The sequence below is a fragment of the Heteronotia binoei genome, chromosome 2 (genome assembly GCF_032191835.1).
Source record: "Heteronotia binoei isolate CCM8104 ecotype False Entrance Well chromosome 2, APGP_CSIRO_Hbin_v1, whole genome shotgun sequence".
NCBI lineage: Eukaryota > Metazoa > Chordata > Lepidosauria > Squamata > Gekkonidae > Heteronotia > Heteronotia binoei.
Genome location: NC_083224.1, coordinates 99,658,738 through 99,675,616, shown reverse-complemented (window position 1 = coordinate 99,675,616; position 16,879 = coordinate 99,658,738). Strand labels below are relative to the sequence as shown.

At 42.4% G+C, this 16,879-nt stretch overlaps 1 protein-coding gene across 8 annotated transcripts in view; it reads right to left on the bottom strand.

The window, feature by feature from the left end:
* Positions 1–16,879, bottom strand: part of MAST2 (microtubule associated serine/threonine kinase 2) — a 424,890-nt gene that overhangs the window by 177,858 nt on the left and 230,153 nt on the right. For all 8 annotated transcript variants that reach the window (XM_060231742.1, XM_060231744.1, XM_060231743.1 and 5 more), the window contains one exon: positions 14,263–14,354. In XM_060231742.1, coding sequence (XP_060087725.1) covers positions 14,263–14,354 — 92 coding nt within the window. The remainder of the gene's footprint in view (positions 1–14,262; positions 14,355–16,879) is intronic.

Here is a 16,879-nt window from a genome sequence, read left to right as displayed (position 1 = left end):
AAGGAAGGAAGGAAGGAAGGAAGGAAGGAAGGAAGGAAGGAAGGAAGGAAGGAAGGAAGGAAGGAAGGAAGGAAGGAAGGAAGGAAGGAAGGAGGGAAGGAGGGAAAGCAACTTTAAATGCATTCTCCAAGCTGCTGGCTAGCTTGGCTTGGAGAACTGACTTGGCTTGAAGAACAGTCACTTAGAAGAGGGCAGGGAGCCAGGAGAGATCTTGCAATGATGGGTTTAAATTAACAGCAGGAAAGTATTGGCTGGCTATTAGGAAAAACTTTTGTACAGTAAGAGTTGTTCAACAGCGGAATCAGGTACCAAAGGAGGTGGTGAGCTCCCCCTCACTGGCAGTCATGAAGCAGCAGTTAGACAAACACTTTTTAAGGATGCTCTAAGGCTAGGCTGATCCTGCATTAAACAGGGGGTTGGACTGGATGCCTTGTATGGTTCCTTCCAGCTCTGTGATTCTCTGATTCTATGACTACTGGTATACTCAACCACATTCTTTTGAAACATTCAAACAATAATCCAAGAGATGTATCTACACAGAACATGAAATTTAAAGGCATAATTTTTGATTGAACTACCACTAAGATGTCCAGTATATTTTTTAAAATACGTTAATCCAATTTTAGTACCAAATCATTAATATATTCAACCTTCAATAAAAGGTTTAAATGGTAAACCCAATAAGTGTGTAACTGAACAAATGAGACTGCAAGATATGTCTGCGTTTTGAAAACAACCACACTGGATGTGTAGCTCAGCACATAATGTGGTAGGCACTAAGCTCTTATTTTTCTACAACTTTATAGCGTCTGTGTGCTATATTTCTTCTCAGACTGGAATTTTAATTAGATCCCAGGTGAGATATTTCTTCACTTAAAATAAAAAGTTAGTGCATGTCAGAGTGGAATAGACAGCAAAGAGAAGGAGAATTTAATCACGGTGGTTAAGCACCTCAGAATGGAACACAGAGGAATGTTTAAATAAGTACAAGCACCTCTCAGAAACATGGATCTATGCATGTTGCTAAGAAAACACAGAAGGTTATTTAAGTTTTTCTTAAGAATTTACCCATAAAGTTGGTATCAACAATCCAGGATGCATGTAACGTATTTGCTACATTAAAAAATCTAATGTGAGGACTTCCATCCTTAAACATGAAATTCACTTTTCTTTGTATCTAAAGATTGTTTTAGGATTTGAGAAACAGACTGTACACAGTATGGAAGAAGGGCTGTGGGTGGCAGCAACTCATGAATCAATTATTATGTTCTCCCTCTACCCCTCCCCTACAACATTTCTTAGAAACTCCTCAGTAAACAACTTTCAGGATTGTTTGATGGGGGGACTTTACACCTTGCTTCCCATGCCATTCTTTTACTGGAAAAGGTTACTCCATAACCTTCTATTCTTGGGAAGGTAACTTAGGAGTGCCCACATTTTTCCCTGTGGGAATAGGAGCAGATCAGGAGTGGTTTTTTTCAATAAAAAAGCAGCAGCAGAAGAAAGAAGTTTCCTCCTTCCTTCACACCAATTTCTTCCCTGATCAAACCATCCCAGAGGCTGAATTTTCTAAAGAAAAAAAGTTGCTTAAAATAGTGCGGGGGGGGGGGGGGGAGAGAGATGCATAGCTGAGCCCTCAGATGGTTAATTAATAAAGCTGCAGGGCCCAATGCAGATGTCAGGACCAGTGCACAGACACCATTTAGGTATCTCTATCTGCCTCCACAGTTGTTGCAGATAATGTGCTGGTAAAGACTTGCAATTACAGAGGAGGAATATAATTTAAATCTTAGAGAACAGGGTTGCCATCCCCCAGGAAGGAATGGGGGATCCCCTGATTTTGTGGGCTCCTGTTTGTCACTTGCAAACTGCATCAACAGCCATGACCTGGCACAATGCCCCAATGTGATGACATCACGCAGAAGTGACATCATCACACTGGGGACAACACATGGTGATGCTCTGGTATTTGCAGCAAAACTCTATGAGATGTCATTACATTGGGGACATTGTGCTGGGTGATGCTGCCCATCCCCACTCCCAGAAAGCTCCCTCCCACCCCCTGCTGGCAAGAGTATCTGACCTGACAACTGAAAGTATAAAAGTAGCAATATCCACACAAAAGCATCTCTAATTTTTCTGACTCTGAAATAAAATAAATTTAACACTGCTTGATAAAGTTCTCAAGCTCCAGTTATAGTAGGGTGTCGAACTCATTTGTTATGAGGGACGGATCTGACATAAATGAGACCTTGTCAGGCCGGGCCATGTGTGTACCTATTTAAGATTAGGTAGCAGGGGAAGGCAATGGTATACCACCCCATACAAAGTCTGCCATGAAAACATCATGATGCGATGTCACCCCAGAGTCACAAACGACTGGTGCTTGCACAGGAGACTACCTTTACCTTTTTAGTAGAGATATAAACTTTTTAAAGGACACAGACAAACACGACTAAATATATATATATATTAAAAACTTAAAATAAAACATGCTTAAAACATTAGCACCTGTTGGTTTTAAAGGTGCTTTCTTTGTATTTCTCCCATGGGATCCAGGGAATTAGGAAGCTCTGGCTCTTTCCCTCCCTCCCCATGGGACCAGGAGGGGAGGAGCCTCAACCAATGAAGGAATTTGAGGTTTTGCTCTGTAGCTCCTGTGCAATTGAGCAAGCCTTGCAAAGCAAGTTGAGATGCAGAAGGAAGCAAGAGAGAGGGAGAAGGAAGCAGACAAGAGTCAGTTGCTTGGGGGCCTAATAGGAGCCCTCCAGGGTCCTGATTCAGCCCCCGGGCTGCATAATAATAATAAAAATAATAATTTTTAATTTATATCCCGCCGTCCCCGCCGAAGCACGCTCAGGGCAGCTTACATGGCATAAAATGCAGACATTACAATAATACAATAATAAAATACACTAATTACATAACAATTATATTTCTCAATTAAAATATACTATTACATTAAAACTATCAAATTTAAAACCAACAAATTAATTCGGTGCTACAATCTTGATGTTACTCATCATGACACAGTTTTACATGACAACGGTAAAATAATTCCTCATTAAGAAAAAGCCAACTGGAAGAAGGTGGTCTTGCAGGCCCGGCGGAACTGGTTAAGGCTCCGCAAGGCCCGTACCTCTTCTGGTAATTGGTTCCACCAGTGGGGAGCTGTAATCGAGAAGGCCCTTTCTCTCGTAACTTTCAGTTGGCCTCCTTTGGCCCAGGGATTCAGTAGATTTTGCAAGCCAGATCTCAGTACCCTTTGGGGAACATATGGGAAGAGACGGTCCCTAAGGTAGGCAGGTCCTCAGCCATATAGGGCTTTAAAGGTAATGAATCCGGTATACAATTGGCAGCCAGTGCAGTTCCCGTAGCCTGGGCTGTATGTGCTCCCACTTAGAGAGTCCCAATAACAGTCTGGCTGCTGCGTTCTGCACTAGCTGCAGTTTCCGGGTTCGGCACATGTTTGACACCCCTGAGTTATAGTAATTTGCCTTGGAACAGTAGGATATCAGCAAGAAAATATAACATCTTAAAAATAATGCCAATCACTCTATGAGCAGTAGGAAGACATACAACGGGTCCTAGAAAATATTCGGGAGGAGGGTGATGAATGTGTAGATGGCAGGAAGGAAGGTAGACAAACAGAATGAAAAAGAGAAAGAGAGAGAAAGAACAGCAGGAAAAAGATGGGGAGAAAAGAGTGAAAGAGAAATGAAAGGTAGACATACAGAGGCTGCAATCACATACATTAAATAATTCGGTTGTGCTGTCTTTAGCCTACAAGTGACTTCTCTCCCTTTTCCAACTGGGGATTGGCAACTCTACTTTCAATCCACTTCCAATGCACTTTCCAACTGGATTTTACTGTGTGAACTGGCAAAATCCAGATGGAAAGTGTTTTCAAACTGCATTATTTAACTACAACGGGGTTTACTGCTAGTAGTTTTATAAACCTCTATCATTATGCTAGAGATTGCAAAACTCCACTGTATGGTGTATCTGTCCCATTTGTCCATTGGGAATTCTATGTGCAGTCTTTGGATGCACTGAAAAAGAATCTTGTGGGTTTTGCAACTTTTTTATTGATGCACCACTTTGATATTTTTTCTGAGCTTTTGCCTTTGGTAGAGATTTGTGGTTGGAGCACCCTATGCTAGAAGAGGATTCGAAGCATGAATAATCAAGTCGACCTCCTGTTTATTGGGACTCCTTTGATGCAACTGTAACTTTTGGGGAATTGTTATTGCTATTTAGTCTTCTATTGAACATATTTGTATGATTTGGTCCGCCTGACCGGTCGGAGGTTCAGCCTGCTCTGAGGACATCCTACACGGGGAGAGTGCCTGCTCCATCAGCGCTGCCGCGAGCCGTGCCGCCCTGTTCTTTCTGGTTTGTTTTGAAAACTTGGCACAATGCACGCAGGAATCAGGCCGATGCTGCTCCCCCAGGTACAATAGGCACAGCGAGTGTCCATCTGGTGGGGCAATTTTACTCCCACACGAGGAGCACCGTCAAAAAAATCCCCACCGTCTTTCCATACGAGGAAAGATACGCCAAAGGGAAAAACGAAAGGGAGAGGGGGGCCCCGAAGGGCGGGAAAAACGACCCCACTCTCCCGCAGCTAACACTTATCTGTCAACTAACTATACTAATAACTATACTACAACTATACTATAACTACCTATACTAACTAACAATGCAAAAAGTACAAAAGAATGAAGTTCACCGACTGTAGCAAAGAGATCGACTGATCAGCGCGGCGGTCAGAAGAGAACTGGCGGGATGTCTGCTCCCGTCCTTGTGAGCATGCGCGGTGGGGGCTTCTGGGCATGCGCACTGGGACGTCGGTGCAGAAATCCGCAGCTTTGAAGTTTACCGATCGAGATCGGTGCTGGCGCCTTCTCCCATCAGTGTGATGCACAGAGACCACGAAGAAGATTTTATTCTTTTTCTGACATTATGATGGTCCCCATATAATGGTCCTCAGCAGTATTAAAGTGGCAGTCCTCTCCCATTTAGATATTATAGGTCTGTCAGAACAATTCGGTTTTACAGGCTCTGCAGAACTGAGAAAGATTCTGCATCGGGGAAGCCCCATAAAAAACTGTGCTGCAGCATTCTGCACTAGCTGTAGTTTCCAAGTCAAAGTCAAGGCAGCCCCATGTAGAGGGCATTAAAGTAATCTATTCTTGAGGTGACCGTGCATGGATCACCACTGCTAAGTCACTGTATTCCAGAGAAGGGGCCAAGTGCTGTACTTGCTGCAGATAAAAAAAGGCGAATTTGGTAGTGATTTTCTCTGCTTGGATACCAGATTTTCTCTGCTTGGATACCAGCCATCTAAGATTAGAGGCTCTTGAATCAGAGCAGCAGGTGGCTACCCAGGCCTCCATAGTCAAATAGGACTCCAGGAGCACTCCCAGGCTCTTTACCTTCGAGGTCAGTATCAATGGCACCCCACCAAAAGCTGGCAAGGAGATCTCTCTTCCTGGACCACCACAACTCAGAGAACCTTCATCTTCGTCGGATTCAACTTCAGTTGACTCAGTTTGAGCCAAGATGCCACAGCTTGAAGTGTCAGGTCTAGATTGTCCAGAGCACAGCCGGATTGGCCACCCATCAATAGATAGAGCTGGGTGGCATCCGTATATTGATGGCATTTCAGACAATCTGGACAAGGGATCCATATAGATGTTAAATAACATTGGAGACAGAACTGACCCTTGCGGCACACCACATATAAGTGAGCACCTCCAGGACAATTCTTCCCCTATCACCACCCTTTGTCCCTGACCTTGGAGGAATGAGACCAGCCATTGCAAGGCGGACCTCTGGATCCCCACATCAGCGAGGTGGCTAGACAGTAGCTGGTGGTCAACCATATAAAATGCGGCTGACTGATCTAATAACAGCAGCACCGCTGAGCTGCCCCAATCCTGATGTTATAAGAGATCATCTATGAGAGCGACCAAAACCATCTCCGTCCTGTGACTCAGACGAAAGCCAGACTGGAACGAGTCCAGTGTGGAAGTGTCATCCAGGAACTCTTGTAACTGAGTTTATTGGTTGCTGCTTCCAGGGAACTGGTGTTCTTGAGATGTCCAATGAAACTGTCTGGAAGATGCCTAAAGGAAAATTATTTGGCCACAGGTTCCATGAAGAACAGTTTCTTCTTTTAAAAAAATTGAAAACCTAATTGTGTCAAAGGTAAGCAAGCAGTCACTTATACTCTTCTTGGAGAACTTAAAACAGATTTTCTCTGCTTGGATACCAGCCATCTAAGATTAGAGGCTCTTGAATCAGAGGAGCAGGTGGCTCATTCTAGTTGAACTGCTACCAATTTTCTTTTGAACATTCCCCCAATTTTGCTGTCTAAAGAGCATGTATGTGATACACTGACAACCAGTATAAAGAACATTTTGAACAATTGTAGCATTTCATTAAGGCAATGGAAGCCAACAATACTCTCCATTTGCAGTGTGTGCTTAAATTCTATTCATATTTCTTGGCAGAGTTATTATACCATCTGGAGTTCCCCAGCAGGATTGGATCACCACCAAGGTTTAGAATAGATTAGCAGGGCTACCTGGGTCACCAATTCCAGAAAGGGAGCCATTGTTTTAGGAAGCACAGCATAGATGTCTCCCATTTTTCTTTCTCTAACACATAGTTGTCTAATCTCTTAATAGGCTGACATATTTTCTCTTTTGACTACCGACATTCTTTATGGATGTTTGCGAAGTTCCTAGTCCTCTCAAGTTTTTATAAACAGTAAGCATCAAGGCACCTTTCAATGTGCTAGAACACAACTTAGTAACTGCTGACAGTGAGACATTCTCTTACATTCAGAAAATGAACTGTATTACTTTCTGTCTAACCTTCACAAAGTTCTCAAATCTGAATTGCTGTTAGCAACATTTAAGAAGTAACTGACATGTAATCAAAATTCAAAACATTTGGTACTGTCCTATAGCATCATAGCATAAGCTATGTATTAGATGGAAGTCCAACAACAGATGTACCCATACCCACTGCAGAAGGCAAGACGAGAAAACTGAAAATAAATTACAGTTTATTCTCTCCCCCCCCCCCCATTTTTTTCCTGTTGAAGCTTGACAGCAGTTAACATTAAACCAGCTCATGAGATTTTATCTTGCCCCAATCAAGTAAAGCATTTTCAATATTTAGATGTTTTGTTTACTTACAATGCCAATTTCAAAGCAAATACAATCTCATCGGCTAATGCTACAGAAAGGAGTGCAAGTGCAATTCTTAGATTTTTTAGAACAGAAAGTGCAGGTTTCATCCCAGCAGCTCTGAAACTTTTCCAAACTAAATCCCTATCTCAACTTTTATATGGCTCCCAATGAAGTTTGTCTTCAAATGTTAAGATTCTTGAATTGGTCCAAGCTAAGTTTCTCAGATCTTTATTCAACGCACCTCAATGTTCCTCAAATGTTATCCTCAGACAAGAAGCTGGCATGCCTAAAGTTAAACTAAAAATATTGGAAAGTGCAATCTTTTATTGGATTAGAGTTCACTTTGACCCAAAGGGCTTAATGCCATGGTTGCTAGCCTCTGTCCCCTACCCTACATGGTCTCTAAAGTTAATTGAGAAAATCCAGAAGCCTTGTTTGATATGTGATTAACGAAGGCAAAAAATCTGGTTATTCAGAGATTAACTGATATAGGAGCCCAAAATGATGAGGAGTTGCTCCCCTTAGCTATAAGAGTCTGAGGAAGGACTTGAATTTTACACCATCCTCTTATCTTTCAGACATTACTAAAGCGAGGCACAGATGGGCTTTTTCAAGAGCCCGCTTTAACGCCTTTCCTTCTGCCATTTTAAGTGGTAGATTTTCCAACTTCTCTATCCAACAGTATTATTGCCCTTGTTCGAGTAATGCAATTGATACTATCACACATATACTTTTATATTGTAACCTCTATCAGGATGACAGATGTCAAATACTTATCCCATTACTTTCTAAATTCAAACCCTTGCCAGACTATATCAACCTCAGACCGGAAATATTGCAGACATTTTGTTAAGTGATAGTCAGAAATGGATAACATGTGCGGTAGCAAAATTCTGTGTATTAGCTCTTAGGAAAAGGAATTGTGTGATCAAGGGAATGTAACTGATTTAGAACTTATTTTTATGTACTTTTAAAAATCTGCTTTCTACTTGCTTCAAACTGACTGGTCCTCAGACTGTAATAAAGAATTGATTGATTGACTGATCTTGCCCCAATCCAAAGCCAAGACAAAACCCACACATACAAAACCCACACAGAGCCAGTTTGGTGTAGTGGTTAAGTGTGCGGACTCTTATCTGGGAGAACCAGGTTTGATTCCCCACTCCTGCACTTGCACCTGCTAGAATGGCCTTGGGTCAGCCATAGCTCTGGCAGAGGTTGTCCTTGAAAGGGCAGCTGCTGTGAGAGCCCGCTCCAGCCCCACCCACCTCACAGGGTGTCTGTTGTGAGGGGAGAAGACATAGGAGATTGTAAGCCGCTCTGAGTCTCTGATTCAGGGAGAAGGGTGGGATATAAATCTGCAATTCTTCTTCTTCTTCTTCTACTTCCCTCTTATGCACATTTGTGTGAAATTACCCATGGATTTACACCCTTTCCCAAATGGCTTTTGAGCCCATGTGCAGGGATGCTTCCTCTCAGGTGCCCCCTCCCCAGCTGGTGTGAAATAGCTGTCCTTCACTTGCTCCTCCAACACTGCAGCCTCTGTGTATGTGGGGGAGGGGGAAGGGAAGTTTGAATTTGAATCTCCTGCATGAAGCAATTGAGGGAGCTCTGTGTGCATGTTTACATGTGTGTAAGTAATCAAGGCCAGAGGAGCTTTTAAAAAGTGAGGGGGGTGAGTGTGTGTGTGTGAGAGAGAGAGAGACTGCTTAAGCCTGCTGCTTCCTGGGAAGTGAATTTCCTGGATTTCTGCTCTAGTTCTTTTCCCCAGTAAGTCAAGGCTATTGCGGGGTTGAGTGCAAGGAAATGGCCTTTCTGAGTTTCTCCTCCTTGAGGAAATCTGGGCAAAATACCCACAATGAGGTGGTCTCATGTCTGGCAAGCCCCCTTTTTCCTGCTCAGATGAAATACCCCACCTGTTATTTCATCCTTTCGTTTGTAAAGCCTTTCTTCTTTCTCTTGTAAAACCTTGGCAGTGTGCTAAAAGTTGAGAAGCAGACTGAGAGTTTGGGGGTGGTTTTGTTTGCGTGCATGCTCAAACCTCCCCCCATCCAAAATAATCTGCCAGTCCTTGTAGGAATGCCACTGTTGGAAGAACCTAGTGTCTGTTCCAGGAAGGGAGAATTGGGCTGGTGGATCAGTTTTTGAGCCTACAAACAAACAAAAAAGCCTTTGCTGAAGGAAGCTACAGCATTGGCTATACTGAACACAATACTCTAGGTGAGGTCTAACTAGAGCAGAGTAAAGTGATACCATCACTTTGCATGATCTGGGCGCTTTACTTCTGTTAATACAGCCAAAAATAATGTTTGCCTTTTTAGTACCACATCACACTGCTGACTCAAGTTCAGTGTATGGTCCATTGAGACCCTTAGATCCTTTTCACACATACAACTGCCAAGACAAGTCTCCCCCATACTATAATGATGCATTAAATTTTTCCTATCTAAATGCAGAACTTTATGCTTTTCCCCATTAAAATTCATTTCATTTGTTTTAGTCCAGTTTTACAACCTGTCAAGACCATCCTGTATTCTGACTCTATTATATTTGCAACCCCTCTCAATTTAGTATCACCTGCAAATTTAATAAGCATTCCATCTATTCCTTCATCCAAACCATTTATAAAGATATTGAACAAAACAGGTCCCAGGATAGATCCTTGAGGCACTTTCCTGGAGTTGCTATTAAAACTGCCTTTCCCAGGTTTTCTAGAATGTGTTTTGTTTTGTTCTTTAGGCAAGACTTTGCACATGCTTTTAGCATGCTTTTTTTTTTTTTGCAGTTTTCATGTCTTATGAAGTCATTTTGACACACTATAGCAGGAGTGTATAGGAGCTGGGTCATTTAATGCTTCTGTTGCCTATAGATTAGATATTCTCAGGGCTTTTTTGTAGAAAATGTGGGCTATTTCACTAGCTTTTTTGTAGAAAAAGCCCAGCAGGAATTCATTAGCATATTGGGCCACACTCCCTGATGTCACCCATCATTTGCCTACTGGGTCACATCCCCTGACATCACCAGAAGTGCAATCATCCAGCCACACCCACCCCATAAAAGTTTCTGGTGATTGATGCTGGAAGTTCTAGAGAGAGTAAAGACACTATAATCACTCCAGCACATGGTAACTTATATTCATACTAGTTTGTTTTTAACATGCTGCATAGTATTTTCATGTTTAATAACAGAAATTGCAAGATGAAAGATTTGTCCCCAAAGAGGTGGAAGTAAAATGTGGGCTATTTCACTAGCTTTGCCATCCACAGAATACATGCCAAAGACATGGCATGAGCTCATATTATAATTTCCAGGTATTTCTTAACACAGAGTTGGCAACCCTACTTAGGGTGGGAGTTTGGGGACAACTGCAAAGCTACAAAGAAATGTCTTTGGTCCAATAAGAAACACTCATGCATTTCTGACAATAATGGATTTCTTGCAAAAGCAGATCTGGGACAGAAAACAATCTTAAAATTCTGGAATCCTTTGAGGTAACAGGAAAGGCCAAAGAAACGTACCCAGCTACTGATCATTTGTGTGAGTTTAGTCTGTCAGCTATGTGTGTAAAAGTTAAACCAAACTAATAAAACCATTGAAAAATGGCCCAATTACAAACCAATTTGGGAGAGAGGGAGAAGGTTCTGAGAAGCAATTTGATTGCCAACTATTTGAAAGGCAACCATAAGAAAGGGGGAAATCCATCTGAGAAGAAAACTGAAGTCAGCTTAAACACAGTCATTTCCATGTGACCATCTTTTCTACTGTGGTAACTTGCCAAGGTAAGTCAGAGGCCCCCCCTTTCGGTAAAATATTAGGTGAACCTTGTCAGCAGACACTTCAGGCTCAATGTCCCTTCCTGCCTCAGCACATAGGCCCATTTGGAGTTCATCTAAGGCAGGGCCTGTTTTGAGAACTTGTGCTCAGGTACTGAGCATATGAAGAGTTCCTCACCCCTGATTCCCTGTCTGTGATCAGTTGCTACACATCTGTGATTTAAAACTGCACTTTGATGCACAGGTCCCAGCAAAGAAGCCCCACTGTGTTAACACACTGTGGCTTGCTGCTGAGTAAACATGCACAGGGTTGGACCACAGTTTCCAGGCAAGGCACTTAAGCTGAGTTGAGCCTTTCCGCACCTCTTCTGAGGAGAACGCCAGGTGGTGCCAACCCCCTTCTCATCCTCCTCCCTTTACCTCATTCCATCAAACTGTCAAGGTCTGAGGCTGGCCAGTTTTCCAGCAGAAGCAGGTCACCCAGGGAGGCTTCACTGCTACCGCCACCACCACTGCTTTCCAAGCACTGCCACCGCAAGGGAGTCACTGCTTGGCGCATCCCAAGGGCAAGTGTAGCAGGGGCAGAAGGCATTGGCGTTGCTTGGGCAGGTGGGCGCTGCTGGCACAGTGCTCACAGCTCTCCCAGTGGTGCCACAGCATGGCTTGGAAGGAGCTCAGAAGCCGCTGCAGCATGGCTCAGCCCCATGAGTCCAGACAGCAAGCTGGGCTCCAGCAAGTTGCTGCCACCGAAGTGTAGCTTGGCCCCATGAGCCCAGCCAGCGAGCTGGGCACCAGTGAGCTGCTGCCACAGCACAGCTTAGCCCTGTGGGCCTGGTCAGTCTGAGAGTATGCACATAGCTGCCTTTCCTCTGCTGAAAGTGCTGCCTTCCTTTTTTTGAGCTGAAGCACTGACCTTTCTTTTGTAGCTGGAATGGTGTTCTGGTGTGGTCCAGTTAAAAAAAAAGCATTAATTTCTTTTGCATTCCTACTATGACATTGTAATTAGAAAAGCATGTCTAACTAGAAAAGCATGTCTTGCACTGTACTTCCTCCGGATTTGTCACTTTAACAGCCTCCAACTTGTAGTGTACAGTGACTTATTTTCCCAAGGGGTGTGTGAGTGTGAGTGTGTGTGTTTAAAAACCTTAGACAACTATCGCTGTCCACTGTTTTAATTTAGTGTTGCTAAACAATGGCAGTTATCTGTAGCTCAGCTGTTACATTTTTCTATCTGGTGTTGGTGCTGCTTTGGGCTGTCAGTAAAATCTGACTTGAGAACAGAAACTGAATTTGAGTGGTGGCTTTAAAGGCTGATTTTGAACTGATTAATTTCATAAGTACCTTGAGTTAATATGGTAGCTCAACATCCATTTCTCAGTCAAATACAAAGCTTTCACTTAGACTGTTCTGGGGGTTTTTAACACCCCCTCCGACCCCCCGTGGCGCAGAGTGGTAAAGCTGCAGTACTGCAATCACAGCCCTCTGCTCACAACATAAAACAAAACATTGCAAATTGATGTTATGAGTTTCAAATGTTTAATTTTTAAAATTATATTCTTGTTTGCTATCTTTTTACTATATGAGTGTTTATTTTTTTAATGGGAGCCGACTACTGTATCTTAGCAATGAATAAATATTTAATTGTCTCAAGCATAACATAACAGTTGTAAAACTCCAAGAACAATTCAGTAAACTAAATCTTCTAGATGTTTGTGGAACTTTTCAAGCCACAAGTGCGGATTGCCAGAGAGATTTTAGCTTGATGAATGCAATCCAAACTAAGTTTAGAAATTGGCTACATACATACATACACTTGGAGAAGTTAATGAGAATTAAAACACATGTGTCAAATGAGAATAATATCAATATTGATAGTGTTTTCAATTTCTGGAAAGCAGAGAAAGGAAGAAGAGAGTATAAAATTAAAACATTTTTGTTAACAAAATTTAACTTGGTTTGTTATATAAAAGAGTAAAGAGTCCAATAACACCTCAAAAACTAACAAAATGTGTGGAAGAGTATGAGCTATTATGAGTCTCAACTCACTTCACAAAAGTTCATACCCTACCACAAATTCTGTTAGTCTTTAAGGTACTACTGGACTTTTATTCTTTTTTACTGTTACAGGCAGACTTATATGACTGCCCATCTTGATCCGTTTACAGTTATGTTTAAATCATTCATAAAATATAGTTTAAAATAATTATTTAAGTAATACAAACATAAGTACGTTCAATACAAATAAATAGTTTGCAATACAAATGATAATAGTTTATATTTTTGTTCGTATGTTTTGTACTTTGTAAACTAAAATAAAAAAGTAAGCCCACTCAGAGTTTTAAAGCTAGAACCATTTTTGGCTCACAAATGAAAATTTTGGCTCACAACACTTCACACCATAGGTTGATCCCACCTACCCTGGGGGTCTTCTGTCCATAGCAAATTGTTCCTCAGAGCCCCTATCCAGAACTCTGCTGGACACAACTCTGGTTTCTTTCTGAGAACCCCTGCTATGCTAGTCATGCAGCTTCTCCCCTTTTCTTCCCCAGTGCTCTGCTCCTTGGACCTCCACTGGCATCTGCTCCCAGACTCCTTCAGACCTCAAGTCTCAGACTTAAGATTGTATGTCCCGCCCTAAAACTTCCCAATTTCCTCCCTTAAGCCTTCTATAAGTGCACCCTCTTGCTGTGTGTGTAATTATTTAGGGATTCAGTTCTCAGGTACTTACAGTGCAATCCTCTAAGAGCACTTCACTGGGAGTAAGCTCCATTGAACAGACCTTAGTGGAATTCAGAGTAGACCTGCTTAGGATTGCTCTCTTTACATTTTTATTTCTTTTTATTTTGTATACAATAAAGCTAGTCGTTTGTGTTTACAATCTCTCTCTCTTCATGACAGTATTAGTGTCAGAAAGCTCATTAGATTAGGTCCTCTATGGGCAATAAGAGAGAATGGATGGGGAACAGTATAAATGAAAGGATAGAAGGTTACTGGGGGGGTGTAATTGCCCACACAAAACTTGTGACTATTTTTTTTAATATTATATCCCTAAGAATTCAGTTCTCGAAACAATAACAAGATTAACTGCTTCATGGCATGATGCCCAATCTGCAGGTAACAGGTTCCTCATTGTTGCAAAAAGTTAAGGTCTTACATTATTTATAAATTTTCATTCATTTCCATTCAAAATACCAAATTCATTTCAAACACGGATGCTCAGTATAACGAAAGCAACAGCAGTTCTAACAAATGATCATTTGCAAATATACCACAAATACTATTACCTGCATGCCCATGTAGTGGAGAGTGTGGCCGAGGAAGCGTTGGAGACGTGCTAGATGTCACAATCAAACTCTTTCTATTACTGGTCCGACAACTGAAACAAAAGTAAAGAGACAATAATTTAATAAAGGGCAGAAATATTTTTAAAAGAATTTATAGTATGTTTGTATTGCTCATACTGAATGATTTATCTGGTAACAATGGCCTCTAGATAAAATGATATGGAAAAACTTCAGATTTTTTTTGGTGACTACACAGGTATACTAAATTGGAACCATAGTCACACCCATCTATCTACTTTGGCTCATTGTGTAGCCTTGGTTCATGGTTCTGCTGCAGAAAAACTCAAGGACTAAGGAACAGAAATAGAAGAATTGTTTTGTTTCAGGTATGAAAACTGACGAGTAGAGCTACTTTGCTTTCAGAAACAGAGAATATTAGATATGTTGAATATAAAATTAATATTAAATCTTTAACAATATTAAAATAATATTCCCAAATCAAGAATTACTACTATATACTTAGTGTACCAAGCTAAACACAGGAAAATACCAGTGAGTTCATCAAAATAAGGACTATTTAAAAAATGGGAGTTAGCTATTTGGAGTATCATATCAAAAATCCAATGCAAAATATGTAAATGACAGACAAGGTTGTGTCCCCTGTATTAATATACTTTATGAATTACAACACGATTCGGGGTGGGGGGGGAAGCGTTCTGGAAGTGAACTAACTCCTATGTAGGTGTAAATGCCAATTACACCATTCTAAGTCACTCCACGCCAACGGAAATAGGAGTTATATCCATGTATGGGCACTCAAGTGGGTGCCTGCTCCTGGCTTCAGGAGGAGTGGTGCTGCGTCCAGCCAGCAACACAACTGGGGTGTAGATGGCCGTGCTGGCATCAGGGACGTGGTTAGCATTAGTCGCCTTCGTAAGACCTTTCAGCCTGGAAATGCGGCCCCCCCCCCCCCCCCCGGAGACATGTAAAGTTATAACAAGAAAACAGCCGATGTATTCCAGAGAAACCCATGGATCATGAAAACAAAGTTTGCCACTGCTCCTGGTGTAGCCTCAGAACTAAATGGACCACCAATCCCCTTCCACCCTGGGCTGGCCAAGCCCCCTCCCCATCACCGGATCACAAGCCCCCCCTCCCTACAAAAACCTCCACTTTGGCCTTGCACAACTATCTAGGTAGGACAAACAGCAGGAGACTCTGTCTTGGAGCATCCTGCCATGCGGACTTAAAGTGTGGGGCAAGGCACTTTGGTGGTGAATGTTGTACAGAGAGGGCACTTAGACAGTAAAGAGTGTCTTTACTCTGTGACTAATCTCTCCCATTTCAGAATCCCAACAGGTACCCAACCTCCAGAGCAGGGATGGGGAATGTCTGGCCCTTGGGGATTGCTGGGCTGAGCCATACAGCAACCTCCCTGGTGCCCGGCTGGCTAGCCAGGATCATGAGGTGCAGCCGCACTGTGCAGTGGCTTCCAGGGGGGCCGGCTGGCCAGTAGGGATCATGGGGCCCAGCCACGCAGCAGCCTTCCTGGGGCCTGGCTGGCTAGCCAGGATCGCTGCGGAGCCTGGAAAAGTCACTGCCACAGTTTAGGTAAGTTTTCCCCAAATTTCTTTATTTCCCTTTCTATTTCTTCACCTCATTTCTTTGTTTCCCTTAATTCCCCTTCCTTCCTTCCTTTCTTTACCTTTCCTTCTGTTTCCCCACCATTTCTTTATTTCCCTTTATTCTTCTTCCCCTTCCTTTATTTTTCTTTATTACCCGTTCTTCCCCCATTTCTTTTTTTTTTTAAATCAAAATCAGGTTTTATTGATGTTCCATATAACCATAAACAGTATTTCCATATAATCATAAACAGTATACAAGTAATAAAACCTATCCACCACCAACCCCAACACCGACACCCAACACCCCCCTCAACCCAAGGAGCATAGAGGGTAGTTTCGTAATATACAACTTATTTCCATTATCAATTTCTTTATTCTATTTCTTTCCACTTCTTCCCCACCTTTATTTCTCTTTATTATTTTATTCCCCCCATTTCTTTATTTCCGTTTCTTTCCTACATTTCTTTCTTTCCCTTTTTTCTCCCCTTTATTTCCCTTTCTTTCCATTTCTTCTCCCATTTGTTTATTTCTCTTTATTTTCTTTTCTTGCTCCATTTCTTTATTTCCCTTTATTCTCCTTTCCCCCCCCCTTTATTTTGTCAAAAGCGGCTGACAGATCTACTAACAACAGCACCGCAGAGCCGCCCTGATCCAGCTGTCACATGAGGTCATCTATGAGAGCGACCAGAACTGTATCCGTCCCGTGACCTGGCCAAAAGCCGGACTGGAATGGATCCATTGCGGAAGTGTCCTCCAGAAATCCCTGCAGCTGAATTGCCACCGCCCGCTCTATGACCTTACCCAAAAAGGGAAGGTTTGACACCGGCCGATAGTTCGCCAATATGGCCGGGTCTGCTGATGATTTTTTTAAGAGGGGGCGGACCACTGCCTCTTTAAGAGGTGTGGGAAAGATCCCTTCAGTCAGGGACCTGTTGATAATGCCCTGTAGTGGCTCACGCAGCCACGTTTGGCTAGCCTTTATAAGCCAAGAC